General features: G+C 36.5%; 1 protein-coding gene across 1 annotated transcript in view; it reads left to right on the forward strand.

The window, feature by feature from the left end:
- The first annotated feature begins 566 nt into the window (after positions 1–566).
- The window catches only part of LOC140754696 (histone-lysine N-methyltransferase SETMAR-like), a 302,676-nt gene continuing 286,778 nt past the window's right edge, over positions 567–16,464 (forward strand). Inside the window, exon 1 of the mRNA XM_073089742.1 lies at positions 567–1,771. Within this exon, the coding sequence (XP_072945843.1) occupies positions 657–1,712 (1,056 nt within the window). The 5' untranslated portion in view covers positions 567–656 and the 3' untranslated portion in view covers positions 1,713–1,771. The remainder of the gene's footprint in view (positions 1,772–16,464) is intronic.

The raw sequence follows: 16,464 nt of genomic DNA on the forward strand, positions 1-16,464 counted from the left end.
AGTTTCGTTTAATACAGACGTAAAGTTGACTATTTGCAAAAATGACTTTTTCGAGTCAAATCCGAGTGATTACTAAACAAAGAGATAAAGAAAATCACACACAATAAAAAAATACTATTTAATCAATTATCTATTTCTATTAAAAAAATAATCCTAAAAACGGCGGTAACTTATTTGCCAAACTATTACTTTCTCATACTAAGCCGTAAGTCATGGTCATAACATCGAATAATTAGTTGATTAACCAACAAATTCTTCAATGGTGTGACGTATGTATGTTTCTAAAGAATTATACATAAATCATTAGTTATGTATAATCCTTAAGGATTAGTACGAGGGTGCGTTTTTAAGTCCGCGGAATGGCAGGGTTGGAGGGGGGATAGCGGGCTCGTTAAGGGTTCGTACACAAAACTGTGATGCGACGTCGCATCGCAAAAATCTGCGAGCTCCCTCGACGCATCGCAAGAACTTGCGAATTGATTCGCATCGCACAGTGGTTGTTGTTGTTGGTCACCCTGAGAGACGCTACGCCGCACGATATCGCATCGTGTTAAGTGACTCATAAATAGTATAAATATAAAGTTTTATCAGAATTGCATCATTAGTTTTAAAACTATCGACAATTAAACAACTCAATCCGGAAGAAAATTGGAAGTATGGAGAAAATCGAGCATCGCGCCGTTATAAAGTTCCTTACCAAGCAAGGAAAGTCTGTGCAAATCATAATGGAAGAGATGTCATCGGTTTACGGGGACTCTTGCCCTGGAAAAACGATGGTTTACAAGTGGAACAACCTTTTTAAGCAAGGCAGGGATTCACTTGAAGACGACCCACGACCAGGACGGTCTGTTGAGGTGACCATTCCGGAAACGATAGCGGAAGTCGAAAAATTAGTACTGGAAGATGCTCGGCTAAAGAAGAAACAGCTTGCAGAAATGGTTGGAGTATCGGATACAACCATTTTTAAAATTCTGCATGACCATCTTGGCATGACTAAGGTCAGCGCGCGGTGGGTGCCGAGAATGCTCACGTCGCCTCAGAAACAACAGCGCGTTGAATGTTCCCGTGCGTTTTTGAACCTCTGTGGAGAAGATAAGGATATTGTACTGAATCGAATTGTTACTGGAGATGAAACTTGGGTTCACCATTATGAACCTGAGTCTAAACAAGACTCCATGCAGTGGCATAAAAAGGGTACAGCACCTCCTAAAAAGTTTAAGGTGTCACAATCGGCCGGCAAACTCATGGCGACAGTCTTTTGGGATGCAGAAGGAATTTTGTTAATAGATTACAAAGATAAAGGTGTCTCTATAACCGGAGAATATTACGCAACAATCTTGGAGCGGTTAAAAGAAGCCATCAAAGAAAAAAGACGAGGAAAATTATCCAGAGGTGTCCTGCTGTTGCACGACAATGCGCCCGTACACAAGAGCCGTATTGCACTGGCTGCCCTGCATAAGGTGGGCTTTGATATTTTAAATCACCCACCCTATAGTCCAGACCTGGCTCCCAGCGATTATTATCTCTTTCCAAAAATGAAAAAAGAGCTTCGTGGAAAGAAATTTTCTACAGACGAAGAAGTAAAGGACGCAATTTCCTCGTATTTTTCCGACAAGGACAAAACATTTTTTTATGAGGGTTTAAATAAGTTAATACAAAGATCTGAAAAATGCATTCGTCTTGCAGGAGAATATGTAGAAAAAGAAAAATAATTTTGACATTTTATTTTCGCTCCTTGTCCCTCATTCCGCGAACTTAAAAACGTACCCTCGTATGTCAATGTATGAAAAAATATGTATTTTCTTCAAAATTTTCCTTTTCCTTTAATTTGTCACATAACATTACTTCCCAGAATTTGATCCTTATAAGCAACACTATCAGATAGTGAAATAATATAAAGGCTGTATTTTTTTTCAAAATGAACTCGTTCGATTCCCGGTTAGGGAAAAAGTTATTTTAAAAAAGTAATGATGCATTTATAGTTTTTATCAAAATTGGCCTCGTAACTCCTTTCAGCATTTTTAGCTAATCCTTATAGTTTCGGATTTAGCCCTGAAGGCCCGTTTTAAAAATTCACCCTGTATATAAAAGGACGGAACTAAATTAACTTATTATCCGTTTTATGCCATGTGAAACCGTAAACAATTGTGACAGTGAAACTTTATTGTAAGAGCATATAAAATATTTTATATGCTCTTTGTCCATAGAGAACAGTCATAATCAAAGCTCTACATATAGAATATAGGGAAGCAAGAAGTTCAATTTTGTCTATAGGTTTTCATGTCATAAGTTCGTTAAATGATACTCCGCTAGATGTCGTTATTAACGACGTAAGTCTTGTAGAATTTAAGTTCGGCACCATATTTTTTGATGATAGGCTTGCGCCCATAGATTGCGCTGACAACAGCTGTTAGGTAAGTTTTAGCCACATCCAACGTGGATTATCTAGAACTCCTAATCAATATTTAATCTATCCAATGTTTTGCCTGCCAAAGATTGACACTTGACAATTTCTTCATACTTAACATTGTTAAATTTCTAAAAGATCTTTGGTATGTAAACATTGGATAGATTGCTAGCTAATAAGGGGTGTAAACAATAGGGATCCGTTACATATGGGCCTCTTTATCTTCCGTATGCATACATAGATTAAAAACCAGACAAAATTTATGGTAAATGGCCAGTTAATATTTATTCATCCTTTAAACGAAAAAAAAATACAAAATGTAATAAAGATATTTTTACTATGTATCAATCGAATAGGTTCCTAAATGCTGGAACAGTAGCCTTTATGTATGATTGTACAGTGAGTAAATCGAGTGCTAGACGTTTGTTGTAATCTGGTTTCTAGTGAATCTAGGGAAGAACAAGCAGCACTAGCTACTGCCCTAGAACGTCCATAAGGGCCCCCACAATTGAGGAAAAAAATCAAATTTCAAAGATTCCGCAATTTTATTTTCTAAATAGTATTGAAGCAACTATTTGTTGGGACTTGGGAGTAGGTACAGTCACGAGCATAAATATATGACTATGGGAAGCCTCCATGTGCGAGTTTGACCCGTACTTGGCGAATTATTTAACATATCCCTATATACGGGGATCGAACCAGTTCATTTCGAAAAAAAAAATCACACCTTATATAATTCTACTATCGGATAGTGTCCCTTATACGGATTAAATTCTGGGATTAAATGACAAATTATAGGAAAAGCTTCTATTTCACCCTGTATACAACAGAAATTATATGTCCTAACGACTTTTACAATATTATATAGATTATACTTTATTAAACTAAAATGGTTACGAATATTCTGCTAAGACAAAAATATAAAAAGAAGTTACCAACAGTTAATTGATACATGTAACTTTAATTATTTATATTAGCAATACAAAGTTCTAAAATTAGCAATATTATCGGAGAAATAGGTTCCATCTTTATGATGTCGCTTTGATATATTTATTATTTTTATCGTTAAAACGTGGGTAGTAGATCTTTTTATCCAACGCTGCCAAGAAACGTTTAGGAATTGATTGATAGTGTTTTATTAGAAACCTATTCGATTTCTTTTTATTATAGTATTATTTTAATTAATTATTTTGTATTTTTTTCATGATGTGTTATTTTTATAATAATAAGTTCTTATTTATAAAGTCACTGGCTGATACGATTCTATGATTTAGCATAAAAAAGAAAAAGAACGCGGCTTGACGTTCGAGTTGTATTTTGAGCCGGAATAACAAAAGTGATTAGATTAATATTGTCACATATTTTTGCTGCCTATTAATGTCAGATATTTTTGCTGCGTTCTTGCAGGCAGATATTACTGAACTCGTTCTTGGGTCAGATATTTTTGCTAATCTGCCCATAGTCATATATTTATGCTCGTGACTGTACATTTTTGAACATCTTGTTTTCCTTTTAATTCGGAAATAATTAGGGGCCTCCACTCCTAAGGTGTTACAAGTCCTCTACCCATTCCTGCTACTAGTACTAACTTATACCGTCGGTTAATTTACTAATATGCTCTAGTCCAGCCCTATGTGACAACTTAATCATATAATGTAAAGACTAAGTATTGGTCACGAAGACATACGTAGAGCTTTTAAAAAATGGTGCAACTTTTGCGCTGGAGAACTCTGCGACCACAGGAGGACTAATCATGTCTGGGGTCGATTACAGATGGGTATGGACGGCAGTTTCCTTTTAGGTTCCTGTCGTAAAATGGAATGCATGCTACTTTGCTACTTCTATAGTCTAAAAAGAAACATATACGTTTGTAGAGTAATTTAAACTAGATAAGTATCTACTTACCTACCTCGTACCTATACTCCTATACTCGTACTTATAATATATGCGAGGTGAAATTAAAATAAACGTTCACCCTTGCGGATGATTATCATCTGTTGTTAGATATACCCAAGTACCTAGTTACATAGGTCATTCGAAGATAAGATGACTCTCAATAGTCTCAATCCAAATAGGTATAACTAGGAAGATACGACATAACAACTGACATCGAGATCGCTTTGATCCGCCGCCGGCCTCTTCTTCTGCCTATTTGCTTATTAAAGGATTTATTTAATTGAAACGTCTCCTCTTTGTCGGCAGTCGAGAGGTACTCTATTTTTATTTCGTCGAAGGAGGGAGGCACGGAGTTCGTCGGTAATTATAAGGATCGGGGATCGTATCATCGATTGTGGGGCGTCTGTCACTGCCCTTATGTTTTCTTTGAGCTTTTACCGTTTTTATTCGTTTTTTGCAAATATGAGGAAAATTTAAGTGTTATTGGATTTTTTTGTAAATGGACACTGCTGTTTATGTACAACAGTCATCAATTCAACTCAACATCAACTTAATAAATCAATTAACTTTATTTTTATTCCTATATTTTATGGAACAGTTTCTATCTGAAGTCAATCACAGTTACCACTTCTGGGGACTAAGATGTCCTCCTATGTACCTCCTATGTATCTGTCTAAGTTAGTTCTAGCAGCAATCCGTAAGCAGAAGTTCTTCACCCTAGAAATTGACATTGCGGAAGTAGATAGGCATTTTCTTTGGTCAAACCATACTGGCTCTATCTTTCAACTTTAGCTATTTACCTATTAGACAAATTAGTGTAAAACACTTAGGTATGTTCTACACTACACTACACTACAAACACTTAGGTTCTGATTTACGTCGCACTGTTCGCCACAAAACCCACGTAGTGTAATTCATTAAAACTTAAACACAGCAAATTGCATAAAAAAGATAACATTACGATAAAATTACGTAAAGCAATATTAAAATGCACCAACTAAGATCAAAGCTCGCCCCCATAGCGACCTAAACTGGCCGCGTCTCCACTCCACCGCCTTTGTGATGCAAACGGCGGCAGGTGACAGGTCTACATTTATTATTCTTTTGATTAAAATAAACACGGCTTACTGTAAACACGACTCGAGTCGAGCCCTCTCGCGCATAAATTAACTCCTGTTCCGGGGTTTCTTGAACGTGGGTTGGAGCGAGCTTGCGTGCAATCGTGATGTTATGTAATTGCTTTACGATATTCGATCATAGTTTTGCAGTTTAGGTAATAGATTAGATGTCGTCCACTTACTAGGTAGGTACTGTCTCATTAATGGGCACGGGTCGCCCTCGCCACTCTGAATGACAACGGTGTAGGTACCTAGGTTACAGTACACCACATTAGCTAAGTGCCGTTGGTCATTAGCTACTTGTTAGTAGACTAAAGTTGTCTAAAAATCTAAGTAAGTATCTATTTAAAGTAAGTAATTAACTGGTGTATCTTGAAGTTCGTATTATGGTTTGATCTACCGGAATTTGTCCGTACGGAGCGATTTTAGAAACGACTAAATAAATTTTAACGCTTTAGTTCCAATTCTCTTGCCGTAGAAGTTAACAATATAGGTATCTTTTTTTTGTTTTTATAATATAGGAGTAACAGACGAGCATGCAGCCCACCTGATGGTAAGTGGCTACTGCCGCCCATGGACATCTGTAATCAACCCCAGATAGGATTAGATATTTCTACCTGCGATCGGCCACAGATGCGCCGCTACCCTGAGGACTAAGCTGGAACGCCTCGGAAAAGTCTATCTCCCTTACCACACCCTTCAAACCGGAACACAGCAGCGCCTAACACTGCTGTTATTAGGTAGAAATATGTGTGGTGGTGGTGCCGCCAGAGTCGAACCACAAAGGGTTCTACCACCTACCTACCTACTAAAATTGAGTTAAATCCTGTTAGTAATAGTACTTAGGCACCTAAAATACTTTTAAATATGTACCTACTTCCTAATATCTTAAAACGTCAACATTGGTCCCATCATTTTTATGACAAAACAAACCTTACAATTAATTACTTACATTATTTTCCAGTGTTTAAAATATGACAAAATTATTTTAATTTTGGAAATATAGGTACCTACTCGTAGTAGTAGAGATTATTAACACATTAAAACATTTTTTTAATATTTGTTATGATTGATTTACAAACCATTAGGTATTGAGTTACCTCAAATAAGAAGACAGAGTTAGATTCACTTAAAGCCATGTTTCCAAAGTAGGTACGATATCTATTCATCGCGCCCGCCCGCGCTAGCAACTCTACATAATGATGCAACGAAATTACGGCTGACTTCAGCGGCTCTGACTCTACCGGCAAAATTGTGACCTAAATAGAGATTGGAACGTTTTTTCTTTAAGAAATAAACACATTTTTCCTTAGTAAGTAATTAGTTTGTGGAGATAAGGTACTCGTGTACAGATTTAATAAGATACGCAATGAAACTGTATAAAACTATATAAAACATGTATTTTCAATAAATATAGGTACCGACATCCTACAGTTAATTTGAGCTATTGGAGGATGTAGAGCTACTTCAAACCACACAATTTTATCGATGTTTGTTTTATAATAGATAGATACATACCACGTTTAATAATACTTATTTTAACGTTATTTTTGGGACATTGGTAAAGTCTGGTATTTTATCATAATAAAGATTATATGCAGATTCGAAGATATGATCTAGCCGCCTTGAACAATCAATATTTAATTAGGTTGGGTAATTCACAATATGATTTATTACTTATTAGCTTAATACCTATAAATCAAGAATTTAGGTACTAGGTAGGTACTTTTCAAATAGGGTTTAACAAATCTATTGACCTGTCTCTACATTGCTAAGGATTGGGAGAGCTCAGACAAATGCTTGAGAGCATAGATTACTACTTGAGAGTGATAATATAAAAGATCATATGATAATATAAAGAGATCTTGCTATAAAAGTATGTAACTTGGAAAACTATTTTATCTGATTGCGATTTTGTTCTGGTTTGAAGGGTGTGGTAAGGGGGACATAGTTTTCCGAGGCGTTCCAGCTTAGTCCTCAGGGGTAGCGGCGCATCTGTGGCCGACCTCAGGTTGGAATATCTAATCCTATTTGGGGTTGATTACAGTTATGTCAGGGGTTGATGTCAATTATGGGCGGCAGTAGCGACTTACTATCAGGTGGACTGCATGCTCGTCTGCTACTCCTATATTATAAAAAAATATTGTTTTCAATCTAGCATTATTAGGGTTATTATATCTCTTCCATGTCAGTTTAATACTATGCGAGGAGCTTCAACTATTAGGTATTTATACTTCCTTTGCAATACAAAAACAGTTGCTATTAAATTTTGGTAGCCAAAAACCAGTATCTCTGTTAACTAAAACTACTCTGTAGCCACACACAAAACAAAATGCGACTGGCAAGCGTCGAGCAAACACGGTTCACTGAGACTAACCTAATGAGAGCGACAGAGACACACTTATGTACTCTTAACACGACAGACAGAGACGACCGTATGAGGCGGACGAAAGCGCAATACCGCTATAGAAAGATGGAAAGCAACAGCGCTATACAGCCTACATGGGTAAGAAAGAGAAGCGTATAGGTGCTCAGTGTTGCTTGGTTACTGAATAATTTAGGCGACCGCCCTTTCGCGAGCACTCAGCACAAGTTTCGTTTATAGCAACATGTTATATAGCCCTGGTCTATTGATTTCAAACACATATGTACGATACTAACTGATTTCCGGAACACCTCGTTATACTATCGACAGTTCGAGTGGAAATACCACGAACATGTCATTACTTCTGTTCTGGGTTGTTCCAACTTTAAAACTCAGTAAATACTGCAGTATGTAATGGAAACAGCTAACGAGCTTGCAAACATGAAGGTGGTAGAACCCTTTGTGGTTCGACTCCGGCGGCACCACCGCCACACCTATTTCCGCCTAATAACAGCAGTGTTAGGCGCTGCTGTGTTCCGTTTTGAAGGATGTAGTAAGGGAGATAAACTTTTCCGAGGCGTTCCAGCTTAGTCCTCAGGGGTAGTGGCGCATCTGTGGCCGACCTCAGGTAGGAATATCTAATCCTATCTGGTGTTGATTACAGATGTCCATAGGCAGCAGTAGCCACTTACCATCAGGTGGACTGCATGCTCGTCTGCTACTCCTATATTATAAAAAAACTACCTGAAGTTAACTGTTAAACAGTAGGTAATGTAGTATGTAATGGGAGAAGGATAGTTATGACCTATCAGTTTTTTTGGACACGACCAATACTTTATAGTTATACTCAAAATCGAACTCAGACTAGTTGCGAAATCCCCATTAGGACTAAGTTGGAATGCCTTAGGTCCTGTATTATTACCATGTAACAATCGCATAACACATTACACCGTAACATGCAAGACTCCATGTTTGGTGCTCTACCAGAATAGGTAGAGTAGCTGTTCGTTCTAATTACCCTTCATATTAGGTCTTTGTAGACAGTTTATTGGTGTGATTGGTAAGTAGATGTGATAATCAACGATTTAAATCCAAAAATAAACATAGATACACTTTTATTTCGAGTAAAATATAAAGAAATGATGAAAACAATAAAAGTTGTATCTAGGTATCTAACAAGGTTCTTCTAAGTAGGTAGTAGGTAGGTAGTAGACCTACCTACCTACCTATTTTCTTGTAATTTTGAAGTTTTAAGGTAAAATAAATATTAGTTTTTTAGTAATATTAGTACCTCCAGGTAGGTATAATAAAGTAGGTAATACCTATGTACCTATCTATCCCTACGTATACTACGTATACTTACTATAGCTATAGGTATAAAAATATTTTTAAACATAATAGTCGATCATTCTCAATTTATTTCAGTGTACATATTATAATTAGGTAGACTAAAGTAGTACTATTATTTTGTGTTTTTTCTCATAAGTACCTACCTACATAGAGATCGCTGGCTCTATTAGTGTAGAGTTGATACTTTCCATAAGCGTATAACAGAAGTGGCGTCCTTTAAAGCAAAATGGTTTCATATACTTATTTTTTAAGATACGATATATTTAACATACGATAAGAAGTACAGTGGCATAGGGTTTTAAAATATATACATTTCAGTTCACTTTCTTAAAAGTTAGATACCTATACCTGCCCATGGCTCACAAAGTCACGAGTCACAACCTATATGTAAATAGCTAACTATTAAAAAAAAATTAAGTCCAATTTTGTCATAAAAATTATGATGATATAAGGTACTACAAATTTAAGTGTTTTTCACAAATTCCTGCTAAATCCTTTTTAACCTTAGCATAGTCACGAGTCACGACTTACGGCCTATGCCTACCTATGTCAGTCGATTACCAAACAATTGATAGAGTCATTTGGTAAATTGTTATAACCTATTGCCATGCAATATGACGATAAAATGAAGGTAGAGTTACTTAAAGTTCACATTTTTTTACTTTTTACATAAAATAGAAAAGTGGTAGAACTCTTTACGGTTAGTTTTATTTTGCGAATTGAAATGAAGCGTTGGAGCGATCGGGTTTGTAAGCAAAAGTAAGTAAGACAGGGTAACTCACATGAATATTAGTCGTTAGAGACTGTAGCGGACTAAAGGAAGGCAGTCCGTCCCGGGTCCCTGGTCCTGGTCCAAAGGTTGTCAGCGAAAAAAAAGGTCACCGAAGACATACATTTGTAAAATCAACTTTTTAGACTGGGCGCCTCATTCAATATTTCCGCTACGGGCCTTCGACAACCTTCGTCCGCCGTGGTTGGAGACACATCTTGTGTACCACTTGGGTTAGCATGATGTTTGTGGATGACTGCAGTTTTATTTGTTGTCGCTTGTAATGATAATGAGCAGCCGTTATTGACCACTTACCGTCAGGTGTGCTTTTCTTCACTTTCAATTTAATAAAAAATGGTATTGGAATAAAAAATATTATTATTTTGAACCCATAGCCTGCTGCTTAAAGATATAGCCAAGAACACTTCTGTAGTTTAGATGAACTCAAAATGACACCTTATGTATTAGAATCCACCACAACCGCCAAACAGTAGGTACGAGCTGAAAAGCAATGATGAGGCAAATACGCTCGAAAAACATTACCTTCCACGTCGAGTAAAATTACACGGTTTTAACTACTCTCGTGCAAACACATAAACTAGCAGTATGTAGATGTTGCATCATACCTACCTATCAACTTGAATTAGGTTGATCTCAGTTTACATATTACTATCTATCTAAACATTGGTACAGAGTGTAACTTCAATACATTTCCGATACTGATTTACTTACCAACATCTCAAAGAGGGTTTAAGATTATAGTTCTCAAACTATCAACCCGAAGACCTAATATCAATATGAAAGGCAGAACCTCTTAAAGGTCAATTAATTAGCGGCGTAGCGAGGGCGGGGGGCCGGCAGGGGTTGTCAACGGAGGGCGCAAATATTTGCCGGCGATAATCGCTTTGGGAGTGCGGGATGCGGCCCTGATTACATCGGAGAGGATTAGAGATGGTGCAATCAATTCGTAGAGGCAAGTCAGATGACTGACCGAAATTTGCTCATCAAAAACCCATGTTTGTGATTTATTTCAATTATAAATAAAATAAATATTAAATATAGGCATAGAATGACGTAGGTACTAACTTGACTTGGATGTTGAACGAGGTAGAACCACGTAGAACCCTCTGTGGCTCAACTCCGGCGGTTCCACCGTCACCTTTGTTTCTGCCTAAGTAAGGAAGATTTTTCTGAGATATTTCAACTTATTCGCCAGGAGTATTGTCGTATATGTGGCCGATATCTAATAGGAATCCAATATTGGACTGCATGCTCGTCTGCTACTCCTATATTATAAAAAAAATGCAATCTACCTGATGTAAGTGATTACCGCCGCCCATGGACATATGTAATCAATCCCAGATAGGATTAGATATTCCTACCTGAGGTCGGGCACAGATGCGCCGCTACCCCTGAGGACTAAGCTGGAACGCCTCAGCGGAACACAGCAGTGCCTAACTCTGCTGTTATTAGGTAGAAATAGGTGTGGCGGTGGTGGTGCCGGAGTCGAACCACAAAGGGTTCTACCACCTTCAAATGCATGCTCGTCTTCTACCTATTATAGGTACTCCTAAATAACACAATAAATGATAATTAGGTTCATTTAATTACACCTAGATAATTTTATACCTTAACTATGTACATCTTTGTGTCTAGGGAACACCGAATAAACTAAATTATTTATTTTATTCTATTTTGTTACCTACAACACCTAGGTAGGTATAACTCAAAATATTATTATTTTTTAATCATTTTTTTGTAATTCAAAATAAGTTCTTTACAGAGCACTTATTGAAAGTCAATACAACTACCACCACTTCACATCTACCTCATTACTTTACATCTACATATATCTACCTCATTAGTGCCCTTTTGTAGCACCAAATAATAACTTCGACAACATATTATACAAGTAAAAGCTGAATCCAAAAGAAAAGGTGTCATGAGGGAGTCAACGCAATAAACGAGATAATTAGTCGGCGGGCGGGCACGACACGCGGCCGACACGTGCCGGCGACGACGCGACGACACCACGACACGATATGAAGTAATTTTGTGTAAATAGACGCGTTTGTGTTAACTGTTGTGTGAAATTGTGATTGGATTCTCGGAAACTATTGACCATTCTAAAAGTACCTACATACTTACTTATAAATACTTCTTGGTAAAAAGCTACCCGCCTACCTCCAAAACCATAATAAAAAATTACATAACTATTTTGCGGATGCAAAGTCCAGAAGTAATGTCACGTCCTGTATATATGTCTCAAAGTCTGGTAAAAATCGATTTAGCCATAGTCAAAATAGGTTATTTGACTATAGTGAAAATATCAATCAAACTGTTGTTAGCTTAAAAGGAAATACATATTTTTACAAGTCAACTAAGCCCAGAAATAATTAAAAATTCCTTGTTATCTTTTTAATAAATCAATAATAAAATCATTAAATTTTCATATTCGTCCACATGATTGAAAACGCACGGGATTGGCTGAAGCTAAAGTGACGTCACCTACTAGTAAACAATAAATTGCAGTCGAACATTTGTTGGGTGCCTCATTGACAATTTTTCGATTTCATTAAGTTCATATTTCCCAAAACTTTATAAAAGCTACTTTATTCTTCTTCTTTCTTTCTTTCTTTCTTTCTTCTTCTTCCTTTCTTTAAAACTTTCCGTGTTTATCTTCTGAAGAATGAGTGTCGCTATAGTACTTTCGTAATTAACTTCGTACCTACAAAAAATCGTGACGTCACTTGCTGACATACGAGACATGTCATATGACCGACTGTTTTCTCACGACGTTCCGTTTAACTTAATAGAATATGTTTTTTGCTAATAAATATCCCTTTCGAAATAAAGATCAATAAGGTGGGTTTCTGATACACGTATGTAAATAATAAAATACTTTCCCAAAACCTGTCAAATACCCTATTACTTAATCTGTAGTGAGGGTTAAGATGGGTGCCTTTTATGTAAATGAGTTTTTTTTTTTATAATATAAGAGTAGCAGACGAGCATGCAGTCCACCTGATGGTAAGTGGCTACTGCCGCCCATGGACCTGTGTAATCAACTCCAGATAGGATTAGATATTCCTACCTGAGGTCGGCCACAGATGCGCCGCTACCCCTGAGGACTAAGCTGGAACGCCTCGGAAAAGTCTGTCTCCCTTACCACACCCTTCAAACCGGAACACAGCAGCGCCTAACGCTGCTGTTATTGGGTAGAAATAGGTGTGGCGGTGGTGCCGCCGGAGTCGAACCACAAAGGGTTCTACCACCTTCAAAATAGGTAGGTACTTACCATAAATGTTATGAGTACCAACAGATCAACTGAAATCATAAAGATAATAAATAAATACATCCACACTGACCCCTAACAAGTTAACTAGTGATTGTTTGCTCAAGTTTTAATAAACCGTTTAGCAACTTTCATTGCCCGCATCTACCCACACAAGATCATAAAACGCTATAATCGAATTAAAGCTCAAACACCTAAAAAATAAAGTTTATTTTACATCACTCAGAGATTATAAAAAACTATTTTTTTTCGTTTTAAACCTTTCCAATCGTATTCATTCGTGATAGGGTCTAAATTCTTTTGTAGATTACTTCTAAGGGTAAAAACTGATTGAGTAATACAGGATGTGCTTCGATTAATGGCACATGTCCGTTGATTTTGATTTTCGATAGATTATCGCCCAGTGCTGCCCTCTGATGAGATGCTCGGTATTAAGAGGGGTGACCTTTGATACAAATGTATCTGATAGACCCATTATCATCTAATCTTTGCTGTAATTGATAAAAATGTGCGATCAGATTTTTCTCCCTGATTTTGTAATTTTCAAACCTACAAAGTAACTTAAAATATCCTTAAAGTAAAAATATTAAAAAACTTAATTTTAACTAAAGACTTGGTTATTTTAGTCTAGATATAGAATAAAGGTATTTAGAATGACCACGATACACATAAGAAGCTTACAAGTAGTTGAAAATGGCTTGTAATTTAAGAAAACCAACAGTAGGTAGATCTTCGATCCAAATGCAAATCTTTATCCTGAGGGCCTTCAATTTTACACACCTGTGTAATTTTTTACTTCTGTCAGCTTAAACTAGGTATAAAAGCTACATTTATTAAGTGGCGTCTCGAACCATTATTTGCCGCACGAGTTGCCGCCACGCGTACAATATTACTTTTGTTTTTAATGTGGGAACCTTTTGATTGGTTGTTGTTCGTAGGTACTCACGATTACTAACGCTCGTAATTGGTAAGTATAATATCTACGACAAATTGTGTGTGAATTTTTAATTTAGAATTATCTCTAATTTAAAAACAATTTTTAATTTTGAATTTTATTGTCTATACTTATTACATTACGTATAGTCCGCGTAAAACTGCTAGTCCACTCTGAATATAGAAATGAATTGCGTCGCCATAGCAAATTGTATGACTACTATTGACTACACCTGCTCGCAACAACTTCGGAGCGGACTAGCAGTTTGGCGCGGACTATACCTATTACATATACCTATACAGAAATTTATCATCATCATGCTGCCCCTCTGCTGGGCACGGGTCTCCTCACAGAATGAGAAGGATTAGGCCATAGTCCACCGCGCTGACCAAGTGAAAATTGATTGTCTTCACATATCTTTGAAAACTTCTTTTTTTTTAATTTCTCAGGTACGCAGGTTTCCTCACGGTGTTTCCCTTCGCCGTTTAAGCAAGTCATAATTTATAATACGCCAATAACTTTGAAAAATCAGAAGTGCCTGAGATTTGAACCTCGGACCCCTCGATCAAGAGGCCGAGTTTCTTAACCACTACCTAGGCTATCACTGCCGCACACTTCATAACTAGATGAGTAAAATACATATCATTCAACTAACATTAATAACTAACATTTTACAATGCATCTTTGCATACCTATGCATGTTTTGCATTAACAAACAGTAACATGTAATGTATCTATTTATACGGGAACGTGCCATATGCTTCCCGCGGGAACACCGGAGCTGTTTGCGCTCTTAATTTGAACAAATATTGGCGATTATTACAAATATTTGCAATGTGAAATAGATGCTTGACATATGGCCGGAAAATAAGGGAGTAGATAATTTTGATGATATCGTGGTAAGATTTTCAAATGTTTTCTTCTGTCTTCAATAACGCGACCTTCAAATTAATTATAATTTTATAAATAAACATAATTTTGAAGGTGGTACAATCCTCTGTGGTTCGCTAACAGCAGTGTTCAGCGTTGCTGTGTTCCGGTTTGAAGGGTGTGGTAAGGGAGGCAGGTATTTATCTTAGGCGTTCAAGCTTAGTTAGTAGCTCAGAAATAGCAACAAAATTTTGGCCGACTTCAGGTTCGACTTTTGTTTTACCTGTTGAATACAGTCCATGGGCTGCAGTAGCCACCTACTATCAGGTGAACTGCATGCTTATTAAAATTAATTGATCTTTAAAAAATAACACTATAAAATTCTTCATTGAAACTATTCAAAAGCAAGTGCCTAGATTATGTTTAGTATCTAAGTCTTCAGTTATTAATTATTTTAATTTTGAGTTTATTTTAAAAAAGTTGTCGAAGATTTATAGATTACTTTTACCAAAAGGTTAGGCTATGTTCCGACGAAAACTGTGTAATCACATTTTTATTTTACAAATAATTCACACCGGATTTAGCAACTCAAGGACACCACGCAACATTCAAAGAAAGGATTATCGTATTGTGTAGCGATTAGAAGTTGTAGAGTTACTGGTAGAGTTTGAATGGACAAGTGATAGAGGCGGATCTCTACCTCATTACTTCGCGACGACCGCAGATCTATTTGTGATGTAATCTGCATTGTACAATAGTGTTTCCGCTTCCTACAGGCTAGTCCGCAAATCTTTTTTGGTTGGTTGTATTATTTAAGGCGAATTTTATATTGTAATAGGCACCTATTTATATTTAATTTAGCATTTTCATATTTTACATTTTTGTAGTTCAGTGACATTACATAAATGTAATAATATTATAACTAGTTTCAATTAATACCTTAATTGTTGCATTTTGCACAATGTTTTTCGTTTACACACTGTTGATAACGATTGTGAAGCAAAATAAATGTTGCCATATTACCTATATTAAAGTCTTTATTAATGTATGTCATTTGTATGAATGATTAAATAATTGTGCAAATACTACATTACTAATGACTACCTACGGTAATCAAATAAAACAGTGCAAACTTTGGAAAATTTTATAAAAGTACCTATAAATTAATTAATCTATTTTAATTCCTATTTTTGTGTTAGGAAAATATAATGTGTAGGTACCTAGTATCGCTCGAAGCCGTATCTATTCAAACCTGACCGTGCCTTAAACTTCATTGATAATGAATATATCGTAAATCCATAAAAAAACAACAATGAATCGCAACAGCACTCGGTGGTCAGCACGATTTGATTTGTGTCGACACCCACAAATATTGCCACAAAGGATATCCTCACAATATCACAGACACGCCGACACCTCACCGAATGAAGGATTTACACTCTCGACGAGGCATAAACGAA

The sequence above is a fragment of the Epargyreus clarus genome, unplaced genomic scaffold (genome assembly GCF_041222505.1).
Source record: "Epargyreus clarus isolate Ecla_fem2 unplaced genomic scaffold, WU_Ecla_fem_2.2 ptg000031l, whole genome shotgun sequence".
Taxonomy (NCBI): Eukaryota; Metazoa; Arthropoda; class Insecta; order Lepidoptera; family Hesperiidae; genus Epargyreus; species Epargyreus clarus.